This window comes from Cydia amplana, chromosome 13 (assembly GCF_948474715.1).
Source record: "Cydia amplana chromosome 13, ilCydAmpl1.1, whole genome shotgun sequence".
Classification (NCBI taxonomy): Eukaryota; Metazoa; Arthropoda; class Insecta; order Lepidoptera; family Tortricidae; genus Cydia; species Cydia amplana.
This window is the reverse complement of record NC_086081.1, coordinates 11,972,728-11,992,039: the sequence shown is the minus strand read 5'-3', so window position 1 is coordinate 11,992,039 and position 19,312 is coordinate 11,972,728. Positions and strand designations below refer to the sequence as shown.

The 19,312-nt window shown below is 37.8% G+C and overlaps 1 protein-coding gene across 1 annotated transcript in view; it reads left to right on the top strand.

Moving 5' to 3' along the window:
* Positions 1-19,312, top strand: part of LOC134653604 (semaphorin-2A) — a 151,685-nt gene that overhangs the window by 120,565 nt on the left and 11,808 nt on the right. Inside the window, exons 9-10 of the mRNA XM_063509001.1 lie at positions 2,489-2,747; positions 4,414-4,568. Coding sequence (XP_063365071.1) covers positions 2,489-2,747; positions 4,414-4,568 — 414 coding nt within the window. The remainder of the gene's footprint in view (positions 1-2,488; positions 2,748-4,413; positions 4,569-19,312) is intronic.

Genomic DNA, 19,312 nt, shown 5'->3' with positions numbered 1-19,312 from the left:
TAAAAATAATCAAAAGCTGTAACGGCATTAAAATACAACTCATATTGACATATTTTAAGGCTCCGTTTTTGTTGCCAAACTATTAATTTTAGTAGCCATTTCTATTTTTTTAAACTACCCAAATTCGATTAATTAGTTGACCGGTTAAATACGTGCCTAATAAAAATACACCATTGCCTGATATGAGTATATATTAATTTTGTAGCACTACGCAAAATGAATATACACTTAAACAAAATTACTAAAGTTAGTATGTTTCTTAAATGTTTTTTCAAATCACTTGTGAAAACGACTTATATACTCGTACATGGAAAGAAAACCCAAAGTTAAATAACAGTTATTTTAAAAAGAATTGAGGGAATTTCAATTTAATCAACGTCGAAAATTGAAAGCCCGCTAAACAAAAGTAAGTGTATTAGGGCAGCCTTTTGTTTACAAACTTGTAGTTTAGTTAGCTAACAAAGCCGTGGATGTAAACACCCTCACCTAATCCCTACAGCGAGTGAATCTCAAGCAAACATTCAGTTCGGAACTCAAAAGTGTACGTTTCTAACAGTCTAGCCGATTCGTTTGGCGCTCCGGTCTTCGCAGACCGTGTTCATCCAATATTAAAGGCGGGGGCCGCCACGGTTTTTCACGCGCCCCGCTACATTCCCTGCATAACTCATGAGAATGTAATAGGAACACTCAAGTGCTCAGTATTTGCTATAGGTGTGTTATTTACATGTCCGTTCAAGCGCCATTAGCAGCGTTTACGCGAGCGTCGCGTAATCGCTCTTTTCGGCGTGGGGATGTTTGTGCCCCGCACAGTTGGGTGCCTCTCTGAATCATGGCGACTCCACGGGGCCGCGACCGTTAGAAGCTGAACTGTCTGTGCTGTTTTCCTTTTGAAGTCTAAATTTGCTTTTTGAAGCTTCCTGCTTTGACTGTGTTCCGACTTGCTAGTCGGAAAATGCTGTTAGAATATGTTGGGTTTACGGGACGGAAATACCCGGAAGGAAATTGTGGTTTACTGGTAAATAATACCTTGAATTCAAACTAGCTTAGCAGAATATGATACCTAATTTAAATCAATGTGATTCATATAAAATATATTAAACCCTAACCGTTCTCAGATATATAAGTACCTATAAGATATTTAGTAAGTAATAATAGTAGTTCTCACACATTATTTTATTTCGTCTTCAACCGTGAAAGTAATCAGAATCATCTAAATTGGCGTTCATGTTTAATGTAGGTACCTACTTACAGAAAATTAATATTAACTAGGCACAATTAGCTAAACTGCTCCAAGCTAATTTTGCATTAAATATTTAATTCAGACAAATATACGTAAGACTAATTTGTCTTTGAAATTCCAGTCAAACATTTGTTAATAATCACTGTTGACATTTATAATTCTAGACACTATTTAAATGGTCTCAGCAACTTTTAGTGACAGCAAAGTGTAAAGTTCAGAGCCACAATTACAGTAGTTTAGTAGTCGACTCGCCACTGCTCCGACCCACTAACTAAACTATGAATAGATTATAAATGGCTACCTTTTGTTCCTCGTAGGACAGGTGCCATATCAATTGAGCTTTTATCATAATTTAAGGAAACTTATTACGGCTAACTACTAATTATAGGAAGAAATATCACTAATTAAAGTTGTTGTATGCTATTTTATGTCGTATACTAATTCAGTATCTATTTCTACACTCAATTATTCATTCGTATTTAACACCAACCTGAAAAAAAGGCTGTTTTGTGTCATAAATATTATCGGTTTTGTATTTCGTTATCCATACCATGGTCCATTTTCTTATGCATCTTTGTATTGCGATTAAAGCAATCAAATTCTATATACTATATAATTAGTTGTCCTTGGATATATTTACCTCTGTCTGTTAAAATGACTACTAAATGATGTCTATATTCTAATTGTTAAATTGGGCAAAATTAATACATGTCTAATATAAAACAAAAGTCATCTACAAATACCAACCAATACTTTATGTTGTTTACTTTAGGTAATTATATATTTACTTTTGAATTGTTAGCAAACTGTATGTGGACATATATTACCATAAAAACGCCACATTGCTTAAAACAATTCACACACGCAATACTATTTGGCGCGACGTAGCATCCAAATATAAATCTTACGGGCCGATATATAAGGCTGAAATTTTACAATAGTCTTAGGTATGTCATGAATCACTTCGTATATCACAGACAAGACATCCTCCAGAATGAGCATAGTAGCGCTACCCCCTCTGCCACAAATATACGGTAGTTTTACTCCATTTTCGAGTCAAAGTGTCTTTGTCTGACGTCCGTGCCTTTGAACGGACCAATCACGGCACGGGACTCGCTCACCTCGTCCCCCGCACCCCAGTATTTTTGGCAGCATTGGTTTCATGAGATAATTGCTCTAAACTCCGTTTAGAGGATTCCTAGTCTATGTCGTATATTAACCTCATGACTTTTGTTTTCTGTTTCACAGAGAGCATCTACAAGGTTCCCGGCGACGACACCCGGTTCTACGGCGTGTTCACAACCGCCTCCACGGGGCTCATGGGCTCCGCCATTTGCACGTTCACCATCGGCGACATCCAGAAGGCCTTCCAGGGCAAGTTCAAGGAGCAGGCCACCTCCAGCTCGGCCTGGCTGCCGGTCATCAGCAGCCGAGTGCCCGAGCCGAGGCCCGGAACTTGCGTCAATGACACGTCGTCGCTGCCGGATACTGTGCTCAATTTTATTAGGTAGGTCTTGCTTTAGTATTCATTATTTGGCTCCAATTTATGATGTTAAATATAAGTTTTTTTTTTATAATAAACTGATCGGTGATTGGCTCTAGTCTAGTCACACCTGATGGAAAGTGAAGACAGAGCCTAAGATGGAGTTCACCGGTTCAGTAATAGCCTATTTACTCTTGCTTTAAAGAGACCGAGGTCATATTTCTCAATTACAGAAGGGTTTCGTGTTAAAAATTAAGTTTCGCAAGAATCTGAATGATGTCTAATTTTTTTTTTAACAGTGTTGTTGATTTTTTGATTTGACAAGGGGCTAAGTATTTTGCATGTAAAGATGGGAGTGACAACATTAAAAATTTTCCTCTGGGATAAATGGCAAGATTTTATTCAATGAGGTCAGTTGACAATGTCGTTACCATCTATTCTATTTGCATATTCTTACAAACACGTCAATATGTGAAGTAAACGCTAAATCAATTTATCGCGACGTACATTGTATGAAGTGTCGGAAAACTTCGTTACATGTTTACTTCGTACATAATTGTTTACAAAGCCTTTGTTCAACAAGTACACACGCGCACTTAGAATGTTTAGTCTCCACGGATGGAAAACTTTACAACGACCATTAATTAATTTGAAAAAATGTCGGGCGCCGTCGAGTGGGAAAAAACAAAAGCCACAGTTATTGTAACCGAGAGTCGGACATAAACAAAGTTGAAAATCGTCACTTAAAAACGTGGAACACGAGCGCCGCCGGTCTCCGCGATCCCAGAATTCCACGCTCATTGAAATCTACAGACACTTTTATCTGACGACACGTCCTGTTAATTATCCGACGCTCTCACCCCGAGAGCGTTCAATTATTTTTTTTCCCACTTTTTCACGATCCTCATGTGGAAACGTCGAGATTTTAACACTCCACCTGAACCAGTCTGGCGAAAAATAATTTATAAAATTTTTATTCATGCGAGTGAGAGTTTTAATTAAATGAATGAGTATTTTTGTTGTTAACGGTGGAGTAAAGGCTTTTATCTGATGACATTTGCGTCGTGCGACACTGTGATTGTCTGGAGGTCGATTCTGATACAATGTTTATCGAGGTTGTTTCCGCTCGCTCCCGACTCGGCTTTGATACCACCTGACTTCTGTTGTGAAATTATCATGGGGAGTATAGATACAATGTTGCGAAACACTTCTCGACACCCTCAATTCAATGCAAATAGATATTGCAGTTTCTAGTGGCGGCTGATTTCAAAGGTTTCGATCTCTATACAATACGCTTGTCTTGGCACGATCAATACCATAAACAAAGGTACAAGATTGCAAGATGCATGTTGTATTTTGTTATCTTAGGACTTGTTTTTACTGTAATGTAAATGTTTAACCGCCTTTTTAATGAAAAATACATATTTTTATAAATTGATTTCAACTCATTATTTAAAATAATATATGCTGACAAATTACATAAGAAGACGATCCGACTACTTTAAGTAGGTACACTATTCCTACTATTACCATCAGTTGGCACCTACAAACTTGTTTAGAAATGAATGAAATAAGGCAGATCGGACATTGGGATGTTTTTTATTTACTTTGTTACTAGTAATAAGATTTTTGTAATGTAAAGAAGAAAACGCGCTTTAATTTCGGCTAACAGCGTTCTTTATTTCAATAGATCACACCCGCTCATGGACACAGCGGTTTCGCACGAAAACGAAAAGCCGATCTACTACAAGAGGGACCTGTTCTTCACGCGCCTGGTGGTGGACCGCGTCAAGGTCGACATGATGGGCCACCAGCTCGACTACACCGTGTACTATGCTGGCACAAGTAAGTTAATCCCTCATCATCATCTTCCTCGCGTTGTCCCGGCATTTTGCCACGGCTCATGGGAGTCTGGGGCCCGCTTGGCAACTAATCCCAGGAATTGGCGTGGGTACTAGTTTTTACGAAAGCGACTGCCATCTGGCCTTCCAACCCAGAGGGTAAACTAGGCCCGTATTGGGATTAGTCCGGTTTCCTCACGATGTTTTCCTTTACCGAAAAGCGACTGGTAAATATCAAATGATATTTCGTACATAAGTTCCGAAAAACTCATTGGTTCGCCGGGGTTCGAACCCGCGACCTCCGGATTGCAAGCCGCACGCTCTTACCGCTAGGCCACCAGCGCTTAAGTAAGTTAATCCCTAATAACTATAAAACACTAGCCACTGCTTGCGACTTTGTCTGTACAGAAGTCGTTAAACTAAGTGGGAATCGAACATAACATTGAGTACAGGATTTCATCGATCCAACGTCTCAGCGAATTGAAATATTGAAGCTTATCATTAATACAGTTTTGACGATAATATAAAAACTATTCTTGTACCTCTTATAGCGATCGTTGAAATTGGTGTGTGTTTGACTTGACATATCTTTGAGAACATACTTTTATTACATATTTCTTATATTGCCGCCTAAGTAATTACACAGCTTCCAAGTAAGCTAGAGAGAATCGATTGTTTTTCGATCTTTGTTAATATGGTTTATTTACTTTACTTGAACCACTTGAGGTACACCTACACTCAGTTTTGTAACAGACCACTAATTCAATCACATTACATTGTACAGCCTCTCCTAATATTTCCCTATCCAACTCTATTCTCTATTCTATTCTATTCTAATTTTTAGTCCCCCTTGAGCTCGTCACTGAGCTTGAAACACACTATCATACTCGTTTGACAATAGTCTATGAGTCTATTATTTGTATCCTTACATATGGCAACCGCGCTACATTATAAATATAGGTATCTCATTAATACATATGCGGTTTCAGGACTTCACAATAATGTTGCTACTCATTAAGGCTGTATTGAATGTAAACACACCTTTTCAACCGTTACAAACAAAGAGCGTCAGCCAATGACTGCATAAATCTATCCACAGTAGCATAGCTGGAATGAAACCAATTATACTTTCGCGCAATTACCCCGCGCGTATGTGTATAGCAAACGTCACGGAACGAGCACTCCAGCCAATCCCGTGCACGGCACAATCACATTCCAAAAGGAGTCGCCACGAACAATAAGTCCGCATTCACTGCCACGGTAGCACATAAAATTTCATAAAAGCATACGAATTAAAAAACGGCAACGCAGAGGGAAATTAAAAAGTGGAGGCGAAAGTGACTCAAAGGCCATAATTCGTCTAGCACGTGACGGCTGGACGTTTGGATTCTCGTCTGGATGCCATTCGGTTGCGCGCACACGGCTATGAAGCAGGGGATTTAGTTGAAAACGTGAAAAACCGATTAAAACATGATTGTTTGTAGCAAAATACCGGACGTTTACCAAATTTTTGACAGCTTTGCGATTTATTGACTAAAAGCATGATCGTAAGCTTTTTTGTGCATTCGAGATAAACTTGGAATCGGTACAGCGCCATTAGTACATTTAATACAGTATCAAAAACTTAAATAGGTAGTTAAATAAAAATCATTTACTCAGACACGTCATTTCAAAACTTCCAGTCGTATAAATCGTCGTATGTGCAACGTAAATGTTTGTTTATAATGCAACAACTGTAATTGTTGTAGCGTTAATACAGAAAGCTAGCTCGTAACGCGACTGTACAAGCTCACTCCTATAATGCGATGTAAACTGGGCATAAACTGAGTGGAAACATTATGCCCTGCACTCGCGCCGGCAACGGCTCGCCGGACTCGCGGCCGCACTGAGGCCCAGTTACCACAGATTACATACCCATTAGAAAGAGGATATAAGACGCCTCACGTTCACCACGCTTCAACGCTCTTTTTATACTTTGAATATGAAAGTCTAATCCCTCGTTTCAGTTGCGTGTACGTTTGTGAGTTGTATATACTCACGTAAAATACATACATTAAATAAAGGCTGTCGTAGTATAAAACGGTGTTGGATGCTATTGAGCGGTTTACCTATAACTTTACAAGTATAAGAACGCCAATGCTTGCTGACCGCAGCTCTTCGTAGAAAATTCATATTAATGTGGAATCCACAGGAGGCGTTCATTACTCGTCACACTGCACAAGCCGCATAAATTCCACGCGCCACTCCAAACAACGCCTCCAAGTGGTAATTTTCGCCCATGTTGTTGCAATTTTCACCAATTTTCCCAGCAAAATCGTTCCAACCCGACCGCCTTCCCGTAACACTGCAGAGTGGATTAAACTCACGTAGATATCTAACGAAGGGGGGGTTCGTTTACGGAACAACTTTTCCAAAAGGAGAGCTACGTTTGAGTTGGCGTTTGAAATGCTTGTGTGTAGAATATTAAATTGTTTAAACGTTCCCTTTGACGTTCCCTCCCGAGCTATATCCACGTACCGTAATAATTACTTTAACTTATCTACACAATGTTACGATACAGCATAGCTTCCTTGTTCCGAACGCCCCCCTCATTACTCTCTCCGACAATAGTGTTTAATGTATTAGCCACCGGCGCATTGCCGTGTACTTAAACCGCAAAAAGAAAGAAAAAGTAAATCCCCAAAAACCCGATGTTCTCGTACTTTACGCCGCTATTATTTACACTCGAGCGCAAAATAAGTTGCACAAAATTCCGGCCGTCACAAAGAGCCCGAGGCGTCCCGTGAAAAAGGACAGTTTACTCTTTCAATAAAGAATATGCTCGTGCACTAGCGTCTGCGAGTATATTGCCTCCCCGCTTAGCCCATTTTGAGTGCTTACCGCGTTATAATATGCATTAAACTGCACCGGCAGAGGCGGAAAGTTGCCGCGGCGCTCGAGGTGCTACCAGACAATGAGAAACGACCGCGTGATGTTCCTGCATTGCGGCCTGCGTAGCGGCGCGCGGGCGGGCGACGCGCCTTTACCCTTTCATTTCGTTTGTTTTATCACGCCTAAATCACTGTTGCTACAACTTTGAAACGTCCTCGTCTCCCCGCTCGATATAAGTTTGACAGCGTCTGTCTTGTGCACACCCAGCCACGTGTTTGCCAGTGAAAGGGAACCGAGGTATCAAAGACGTTAAGAGTATTTAGAAGTTAAGGAAGTTAATTAAATTCTCCGAGTTAGACGTCAACGCCGCGACTCTTTAGTATCAAGGGCGCCTTTGTAAACAAATGAAGAACATATTAATGTTTGCATATCGGGCGAACACAGGCCCCACAACAAAGTGTGTTGTGTTTATGCGCACCTATCAACATCGAAATAGGAACTCGAAATGTAATTATGAGGTGCCTTCGCAAAATGTATGTCACAGCGCACACTCGGGATAACATCCATTAAGAAACTCTTGAATATTAAATACTTATTTGATTACTACATTATCAACTTCTCACACTTGAGTATTTGAAATAGCTTTAATGTTTCCTCCTGTTGGAAGCGATACAATTTATGGCGTACGACGGGTGGAGTAAACTTTTCAAATGGCGAAACAATTTCCCAAATCGGTCGCGCAGTTTCCTGAATTACTTCGCATAAACAAACGAACTCCCAAACTATTCGACTTGTACGTAATCCTCTCAGACACCGGAACTTATAATATGGGAAGATTTGTTACTTAATAACTGTTCCTGGGACGATATTATGAGAAAGCCGTAATTGATTTATAACTGAATATTGCGAGATACCTCTATGTAATACCTATTGCTTTTAATTAAGTAGGTAATTTAAACTTAAGGTTTTTAATAAAACCGAAAATTATGATTCATCTTCAACGTTGCCACTAACCCGTTCGATCGACCGTCGAACTTCACGACACGATATACGAGAGTGAATCAAAAAGTTCTTAGAAGTAGGGTCAAAAACAAAATAAAATATTTCTTATTACACTTGCTTGAAAATTATAACGTTAAAAACTCAACCATGTACAGTGAAACCTGGTTAAGTGGGACCTGGATAAGTGAGAAACCTCTATAGCTGGGACTCATGGTGCGGTCCCGACACTTTAGCACTGAATTACCTCTGTTAGTGAGAAAAAACGAACCTCTATAACTGGGATTAGCTGTTGTGATTTTATAGTCACATTTACCTCTATAAGTGAGACAGAGAGTGTATTTTACCTCTTTTACTGAGACTGTATTTATAAGATTACATTTTCCTAATTGTTTTTTTTAGAATTGTATAGGAATTGACCTCTATATCTGAGATAACGTCAATCTATGACCTCTTTAACTTGGACTTTATTGATCAATTTCCGTATTCTTACTAACTCTTAGTCTATGCACAAATTCCGCATTTGCTTAATTGTGTCTAAACGACTTCAAGTTTCATTTAGTTACTTTATGTAGTTAAAACTATCGAAACGAAAGCTGAAATTTTGATAAGTAACACGAATAAACAGATTTTCATTTAATACATTTCTAAGACGCAATGAAGTCCGTATCAAATTTAATTGAAAAAATCTATCCTTTGGAGAATCATTCAAAATAAATTCAAAGAAATATTTAAACTGACTTAAAAAATATAATTACAAAATACCTTATTAACCTCTATAACTGAAATATATCCTCTATTCTCACCTCTATTAATGGGACCCTCTGTAAATGAGACAGACATTTATTTGTACCTGGCTAACTGAGAGCCTGGGTAAGTGAAATACCTCTTTAAGTGAGACAAATCTGCTCGTCCCTTGAAGTCTCACTTATCCAGGTTTCACTGTATTATATAGGTAGTCCTTGTTAAAAAATGTTTGTCAGACTTTTCTTTTAGACACGTACCTATTATAATATACTTATAGATACAATTTTTGTTCCACAATTAGGCTTATTAACCGACTTCTTGCACAAAAGAATTAATAATAGTTTATTTCGCTGGGTATTCCTCACAATAGTAATTACAGCCAGCAGCGTAGGTTACGAATCAATCAGCGTTGTCGCATATTCGTCGCGTTTCAACATGTACCTAAAAACAACGACGAGCCAAGCTCAGCAATTAGCCACAAGAAATCAAATTGCAGAGACGCGCTACGCTTTGATATGTGCCTGCTGGCCGGCGGTACTATTAAAAACGATTTATAATTCACAGTCGGCTTAACAGCCCAGTCCGCACAGTTGGAAAATTCATAGCTATTTGATGACATAATTATGGAAGCTCAGAGTCGCCAAACGCTATGTCCTTTGATGTTTTGAAATGTAGTTACCAGCGTTTGGAAGCGGCGGGCGGTCTGTGTGCTGCTCACGTAAATCTGCTCCTGATTTCGTTATAATATGGCGAACAAATACTTGCAATAAACCCGTGTATGGAACATTATGTTACGGCCGGTATTTGATGTAAATGTACCTCGATAACGCTCAAATTATGGACAATGCGCTGACCCGATTTTAAAGTACCTGGTTACCGCATCGACTATAAAATTAGGTGTTACCTGCACCATATTGTACTACATAGTTGATATTTAAATAAGTACGCTACTTTGTTACGTGTTCCACGGTCCATAATATTTATTTACGAGGAAAGTGCTCGCCACAAAGTTAGCGCACGCAATATTTCTGCTCTGCAGCCTAAGCGCTTAAAGTTCGAAATATTTATACCGCCATTGAAGTAATGTAGACGATAACTCACAAAATAAGTTCCCATGCATAGATCATAGCGATACAGTTAGGATACAGGCGCTTACAAGTATCGGAAACCCATTTGGCTAAGTGCATGAAGTCCAAGTTTTGCCATAAACATGAAATGCGAACCGCGCAAAATGATATGCTAAGGTATGGTTGAGGTATCGTACCATCCGAAATACGTACAGAGGCTTACTCGGCAATTGATGGGATCGCTCACAGTTTGTGCATAACTTGTGCGAAGAGCGCGAACTTTTCGGGAGAAAATGTAGTCCGGCCACGTCGAGCCAGCCCCTAATGGAAACGACTACAACTCTTTATTTAAGCGCTGTGGCCAACGAATATCTTTATCTAAGATTCTTTTCTAACATGGACTTACATTTATCTTAGGGCTGCTACGTTGTATCTAGTGCAAATGTGAATTGTTTAAAACAATATGCTATGCTATGCTATGGATATTTTCATACAAAGTAGTCCATGGTGTTCTTGATTATAAGAATATTTACTTATTCTTTGTGGCACCCTAAGGTGGTCTGAACTGTTAAGATGGGCGTCTCAAAACCCAGCTACATTGACGTGCACGCCGCCGCAGGACCAAACTGAACAATATTTATCGCCCACCCGCGATACGATGCTCCGGAACGGAATTTCCAAGTAATTTATAGTTTGTAACACCTTTAGCTTGCCCGTACTGCGAGCTGCCTCTATTGCTCCTACACATAAAGGATATGATGTAAAGCAAGCACCTGGGCCCGTGTTAAAAACTTTGATAACTCATGTAGCATCATTATTTTCACAGCAGTGCCGACATTATTATTGATAGCTAAATTTACCTCAGTAATTGTATCCATACCTACCCTTTAAACCCCCTTAGGATTTAAATTTCCAGGCTTCATTAAACCCAGCTCACTAAAATATCATATTATTATTAGGTTTACCGGTTTAACCCCAGGGATCACGTTGCAGTGTAGCGGTTACTACTCGTATCGTGCCAAGATTTTAACGATCTGTTTACATTACCGAAACAATTATGGTTCGCAAACAAGTGTCATAATAAGTTTCAATTGCCAGAAAATGAAATCCCGTTTTGGCACATGATTCGAGGGGCGATTTGCAAAACGATCGCGCCTTCACACAAACACAAGCAATTAGTTATGCCCGTAATTAGCATTCGAATCGCGTTCAACGAAAATAAACATTGATTTTTTATTCCCCCAAAACTGGAGGGAGGCCGCGGTCCCGGGCGGGTTTGAGAATACTAATGTGTTCAGTTTGGATCGCTTATTCGCGCCCCGCTAACGGCACCCAACGTTTTTTGCATAAAACATCTCATCAAAGGATTGCTTAGGACCCACAGTATATTGAATATCAAAAGGTGCGCCGAGAAAGTTTCGAGGAGGGCGCGGCCGCGGCATCCCTAATGCTAGCCACCGAGAAAGCCTGCTTTAAAAATACACCTTTGGAACGTGTTTGGAATAACGACCTTCCATCGCAAATATAACATTTATGGGATAAATAACCGGTGAGTCATTTGTTTTGATATTTCGCCAAAATACAATGTAAAAACGTTTCTTTTCTAGCTTGTAAGAGAAATTTTGAGGCTCATAAAAGTAATGATAAAAATAACGTTGTTATATCTAGAAGAAAAGTTTTCTGTCAATTAGTTAAGAGCGTCGCTTTTAAAATCACAAATACATTTTTTTTATAATCGTTATTAAGATATGTTATTGCTATCTATGGTACTATGCTTAGCAACGAACGAAATGTTGATACATCTAAACAATTGAAGAAAAGTTTCATCGCAGCACCATTAACTGCCGCGTTTCTGCAGTGCATCGTCCATGTTCGACGAGGCGCGCACGGACGGTTTTGATGCCGTGTGGCTAGGGTTTGCACGACGGATCCGAAATGTATGGGAAGATCCGCGGATCCGGATCCAGATCCGGATAATTTCATACATTCCGGATTCAGATTGCAAACCCTAAGTGTGGCGCAAGAAAACGGCCTCACTACTTGACAGAGTACGCGGGAGTACCAACAGCATTCTAAACATGATAGCTAATAAGCTAGATTGTCCTCTGTTGTGGGCAATGGGTCAGCGGACAAAGTCACTTTTTGTTATAAATTATTAAATATTTTATTTTATTAGGTTACCCATTGTTGCTAACATACTTAAATCATAAGCTATAACTAACAAATGTAATTTTGAATTTTGAATTAACTGCTATCAAAACCTTACTACTGCGAGAACTGCGTTATAAGAGTAACAGGCAATTATTCATATCGATTGGAGACATACATTTTCAAACGGGTCAGGGAGCAGCGGGCCTATCCATTTGATAGTCACATAAAATTTCGAGCGACGAATCTCGTAAAAGTGAGCCGAATGTTCGTAGCATAGACTGCCTCCTTTGGACTCCATATTATGAAATGTTTACAAACCCTCGCGGTCATCATACCAAAGCGGTCTTATACTCGTAGAATTCGCCATGAGCTTCACCACTCGAAATCTTTCAAGACTATTTTATACAGTTACAACACACGTGTTGACCAACCATGTTGACACATTAGGGTGTTTCATTTTTCCGAATTTTCGATTTTCATCTGACTTTGCTCGAATTCTGGTTCTTCCTGATTGATTTGTTGATTTATATACAAAAAAAATTAAAATCGGTGAATATTTAGAGGTTGCACAACATCAACAAAGTTTTCTCAAATAACCAACGACTCTACATCGGAGGGTAGAAAATGGTTTAAGCGGCTACCATCAAAGCGGTGAGTAGTGTGATACTGAACCTTCTACATATAAATCAATTTTAAAATTAGTACTTAACATGGATTTTGGTTACTCGATAAATGTTCCAAATAAGATATTTCAGTTTTTCCACCTGTTTCCAAAGGAAAAGTGGTTTTATCGTGTTTTAGACGCAAAATTCAGTTTTTCCATTAGATTTTAGTATCAGTTCATTATATTTTGTTATTAAAAAAAATAGTTAATTTTCACGCAATTATTATGAAAATTGAAATAGATAGTTTTTAGAGTGGGGAGACTCGATTGGTGAGCAAAGTCAGGAAAAATATCTCAACTTTTTTTTCTCCATACAAAAGTGAAACACCCTATGATGACACATATACGTATTCTGGCAAATAAACATTTCGTTTCGTTTCGTTTCGTTTATATATATATGTGTGTAATTCACATAAACATGTAGGTATGCAAATTAAAAGAGCAGTCGCGTTTTTACACTTAATGAATATAGACAACGTGAGTCGTCTTGTATTATGGTACATTAATCGTGACAGTGATCTGTGGTCCGTAGGCAAACGTTAAAAAGCCGCGCTTGTCGATTTACGGCGTCTATAAAATACATATTGCGAATCGCGATATAACGGCCCTGCCGAATTCGTTCCAACTGCTAATCGCGAAATTTATCCAACCCCACTTACAAAAACGAATAAATTTCTAACGATCTTCATTTTGCCCGTACGATTTTCTATTACGTTTGATATGTTCGAGTTATGAGAACACTGAAGATAAGGGGAAATCCGTGAGAACCAATCAAGTTTCGGGTGCGTCGTAAAATTGAAAAACTACGCACTTAACGGTAAGGGTTAAGTCAGCGAAACTTACGAGGACAACGTTAATTTTATTAATGTTGTTATTCTAACTAAACCTAATGTTAGGATCTTTAGCTTAAATCAAACAATGTTAAACTAAGCTCGTAGTAGTACTGTGTCGTAGCAGGTTCGTGTCAAGAATCATATACGATGCTGTAAATATCATTAAATACAATAACATAATTTAGGCATATGTATCGTGTTCAGCAGGCATATTCTAAATTTAAAAATATTTTAAATAATGAACTGATCTCAGCCGGATTGATAATAATATGTTCATTCAAAATAAACAAAAACAAATTTATAGATATAAGTAATACTTTTAAGTGCTATAAATCAGTAAATCGCGTCTTGTATATATTATAGGCCTTTATAAAAAACAACAAATGAACATCTAAATCTCTTAATAATCTAGGTCTGAGTTTATAAATACAAACAACATAAAATATCATTTTTCTACTCGTCGACTGCAATGCTTGAATTAAGACTTCGTATACCAAAGTGAAATCGCATACTTTTTTCACTATGGGACCCCAACTCAACTATAATATTTATTTCGATACAGTTTAGTCAACTATAATATTCATTTTTGTTGACTCGTAGAAAAAGTATTTGTATACAATAGTGATATAATCAAGCTTTTCAATCTCGTACCTTTACTTAGGCAACTCAGCAAGCTTCGTTGCCTAAACACGGTACTCGACTGAAAAGCTCTCCATTATAACACGATTGTATAAAATACTATATTCTACGAAACATAATATATTACATGAGATCTACAATATTGTATCGTTGGTGAAAAAGGTGATTTACCTTTACTCGTGTCGGAACGCCAACAACCCGCGCAAAGTCATAGCCATCGGTAACAGGTAAATCTATACGTTAAACTCGGCCCTTGTATGAAAAGCAATAAAGAGGTAACAGCTACTTTGTGTTTGGAATTTATACCACTTGGAGGAATAAAACTTATATTGTTCGGGGATCGCAAAAAAGTTTTCACTTAGGCCTGTCGAAGCGAAATCTTTATTGGATTGCGGGATTATTTCTTTTGAGACGGCTTTCTGGGGCCCTGTGCTCGTTTGCGTGGAAAATATGAAAAGATAATTAAAGAATTTTGTTTACGCCCTCGCGTATTTGTTCGATATTCATCCGTTCTTAATTCGATTTCATTCACTTCTTAAGAGGGATTTTTCTTTATGAAAACGAAATACCGCGAGGATCTTTTGGCTATGTTAAAAAGATTATATTTTAGGTATTATTTGTAGCAGTGAAATAATTTATTTTTTAAATCTTATGAAGCATCAAATTAACATATGTATCTAAGTACCCACTTATTTAGTTTTGTATCTAAGTATGTACTTTGTTATCGATTAGTTATTGCCTTCAAGGCTTACTTAATCGATGTACCACAGTGACAGCGCTAGAAGTCGGCGACTTTTGAAATTAAGAAAAAAAGTTTTAAACGGAAAATTAATGTCGATATCGCCCATATTTCGCTTAGCGCCGCTGATCTTCATATATTTATTTATTTATATAGATTATATCGTTTCCTTATCAAATTGATTAGCCTGGCAACCCCACTGTGGGATTGTTTAATTATTTCGCTCGGGCCGGGCGTGATCGGGAAATTAATGACCACGGCGAAATCTCCGCGACGGCTTAGAGATCGTATGTTCGTGTCACTGTTTCAATGTTAGTAATTAGACATGCCACGGATTATATACGATGTTATAGATATAGCAAGGCAAGCAAAAACCCAAATATCAAATGTAATCTATTGTATATCAATATTTTATTGCGGCAGAAATTGAACTAGGCATTGGTCTTATTTTACATAAAACTAGCGACCCGCCCCGGCTTCTTCGGTTAACAAATTATACATAAACCTTCCTCTTGAATCGCTTTATCTATTTAAAAAAACGCATCAAAATCCGTTGCGTAGTTTTAAAGATCTAAGCATACATGTTACGGACAGACAGCGGGAAGCGACTTTGTTTTATACTATGTAGTGATAAATAATAAATCAATAAATTTAATAAATTATATTATATTACGTTTTATGTACGACCAAAATCAAATTTATTAAATTATTTAGCAATTAATTCCTCACATTTGAGATGTCACTTTCCTATAGGTAATTTAAATTTAAATTAAACTCAAAATGCTCTGGTTAATCTTTGCATACCAGTGACCATCAGAAGTACATCATAAATTGCTTTTTCTTTCTTTCTTTATTTACCTACCAAATCATTTGACGTTAGTAGTAGTAAAGAATAGTTAGCTTTATCCGCTGGGATCGACGACCAGACTACAACCAGCGGTGAGAGGTAACCGAGCGCCGACACATAACACAGGATCGTATTTTCTTAAAAGTTATGTTACGTATCTCATATAGATTATTTAATCTATGACGCTGTCAGGACGCGACCTGATTAGCTGGCGAACAGAGACGGAACCAATCTATCATTCCCCTGGAATATTAATAAGGTAAACGTCAACTATTGATTTCTTGAAGTAAATTGTACCAATTGGAGCACTTCCGTGTACCAAAAGGATCAGAAACATCAAAAACGGGAACAAGACAAGTTAACGATTTGGGTAAATTTTTCTAATGCTTTCATCATACAGTTTTTAAGAAGTAGAAAGTCTCAACATGCCTAAGATCTAACAAGCAAATTAGCAAGAAAATTAGGCTTAAAACTAACTCTTCTTCAATAACAATTAAACACAAAATAAATAAATATAACCCTAAAATTATGCAATTAGGGTTGAACATAGCACATAAAGGGTTACACATATCGAATTATAAGTACTTTGTTACCTACTTATAATAAGGTTTAATAATAGCTTTACCTAATAGCACGCTTAATCACATCCACGTATCCTGCACCTGTGCCATTCGATAAATACCCATTAAATTAATACCAGCCCTAATATTAGTAGTAACCCATTACAGTCGGCGTCTCAAGGCTTTAAACATGTAGGCATAGTGATGTGGTTAAGATTCCCGTGGCAGGGAGAAAATTACGGTCCCTGAAATAATTAACAATAAATACGACATATACCTACGATCCTAAACCATATTTTAGACATTTATGTTACTTTAGTTTAGATTATACTTAATTGAAAAGTGTGGTTTTAATAAAAATAAAAAATTCTATAATAATTTTTCATAAGTTCATATTTTGAAACTTTTTATATAAAAGTAAAAAAACTAATCTCGTCTAATTCGTAACTTAATAGTTGTATGTTGCTGTAATTTTAGCAAGCCAACGTCAGTAAGACAGTAGGACTTCTTTTGAGAAAACATGCTTTTACTTTCGGTGACAAGTCCCAATACATTTTAAAACTCAACCGTTACTACACCATACGAGGGGCGTTCAAAATATTCTCGGTATTGATATCTTACAACCTCTTCTAAAATTTCTTTCGTTACTGGCCGCTAAGGTTTATTCATTGACATTAAAAAAAAGTATAATTCGAACCGAGATGTTCTTTTGTTTTTCTGCAATTGCTGAACAAACATGAACATCATGTGGGAATTGACAATGTTAACTAAATTAGAACATCGATGCGTGATAAAATTCTTGACAAAACAGGGTAAAAATCAAAAAACCATAAAAGAGGAAATGGATTGTGTTTACCGTGAGTCTGCTCCTTCTTTATCTACCATTCAAAAGTGGTCAAGCGAGTTTAAACGTGGAAGGGAGAGTGTTGAAGACGACCCTAGACCTGGCCGGCCTGTAGTAGCTACTTCACAAGAAAATATTGATAAAGTGGAAAAACTTATATTGGAAGATGGTCGAGTGAAGGTAAAATCTATAGCACAAGTAACCAATCTGTCTATTGGTACCGTACATGATATTATCCATGACCATCTTAATATGTCAAAAGTAAGTGCAAGATGGGTTCCGCGAATGCTGACTCGGCTTCAAAAAGACATGCGTGTAGCTTGTTGTTCCGATTTTATTGACCTGTGCGGTGAAAATCCTGATGAGGTGCTGCAAAGAATAGTTACTGGAGATGAAACCTGGGTTCATCATTATGACCCAGAGAGTAAACAAGAGTCCATGCAGTGGCACATTAAGGGTTCAGCTCATCCCAAGAAGTTCAAGGTCATCCCTTCAGCTGGCAAGGTCATGGCCACGATATTTTGGGATTGTGAAGGAGTATTACTGATCGATTATAAAGAAAAAGGTGTAAATATCACAGGACAGTACTACGCTAACATTCTACGTCAATTAAAGGATGCAATCAAAGAAAAGAGGCGAGGAAAGTTAACCAAAGGTGTTATGCTTCTGCATGACAACGCCCCCGTCCATACTGCTCATATTGCCAAGGCAGCTATTGTTGAATGTGGGTTTGAAACTGTTACTCACCCACCGTATAGTCCGGACTTAGCCCCCAGCGACTTCTTTTTGTTCCCCAATCTTAAAAAGGATCTGCGTGGAAATAAATTTTCCGATGATGAAGCATTGAAGGCGGCAGTGGAGGAGCATTTTTACACCAAAGATAAAAAATATTTTTATGCAGGATTAAAAAAAATAATTGATCGATCTTTTAAGTGTATGAACATAGGGGGGGAGTATATTGAAAAATAAAAATATCAAACTTTTCGTACTTGTTTGTTTTCATTCTCATACCGAGAATATTTTGAACACCCCTCGTAATTACTATTAACCTACAAGTATGAACATTCTTCATGTCATTATTCCCGTCATTCATTCATTCTTCATTTACACTTCTCCTAGAGGTTTTTTTTTATTGTAATACCAGATTATGATTTTGATATGGTTTTGTTATTGATATGATCTCTCAGCTGTCAAAAGTGACATTTCTGGTTGAAAAACTATTGTATATAATAACCTCTTATTACAATCAAAATAAGCCTCCAGAACCTCAGAAGTGTGACTACCTAAATTGTATGGATATTTAATTTTAAGATTCTCCAAATTTATTAATCCCTGAACCGGGAATATTCCCATAACCATCCCACCACTACCCTTACCCTTAAACAGATTTCCCCTGCCCCCGGCACGGGGCCGCTTGCAGACAAGTTTGGTGAATGCTTTCCCGTGTTCGCTATTATCGCATCAACCAAATACTTGTGTCAATGCGTGAAAGCACTCTGTAAACTTGTCTAATATACGCCGACGTGGCCCGGCTATGTTCAGATCTCACGCGTATCTATGCTGGTTCTGATTTAACAATTTATTTTGGTGCCTGGCCTACCAAACACACTGTGTTAGTACTTCTTTGTTTTCTAAATCAGTAAACAGGCGTAACTTTACTTTGCTAAAAGCAAAAACTTGACAGCATCATTTAAACGTACGAATAAATTCAGAAACGTAGAATATGATACTAATTTGATCTCAATATTGTTACACCGCGCTCGCATTAAAATTGATTGTGAAAGTGA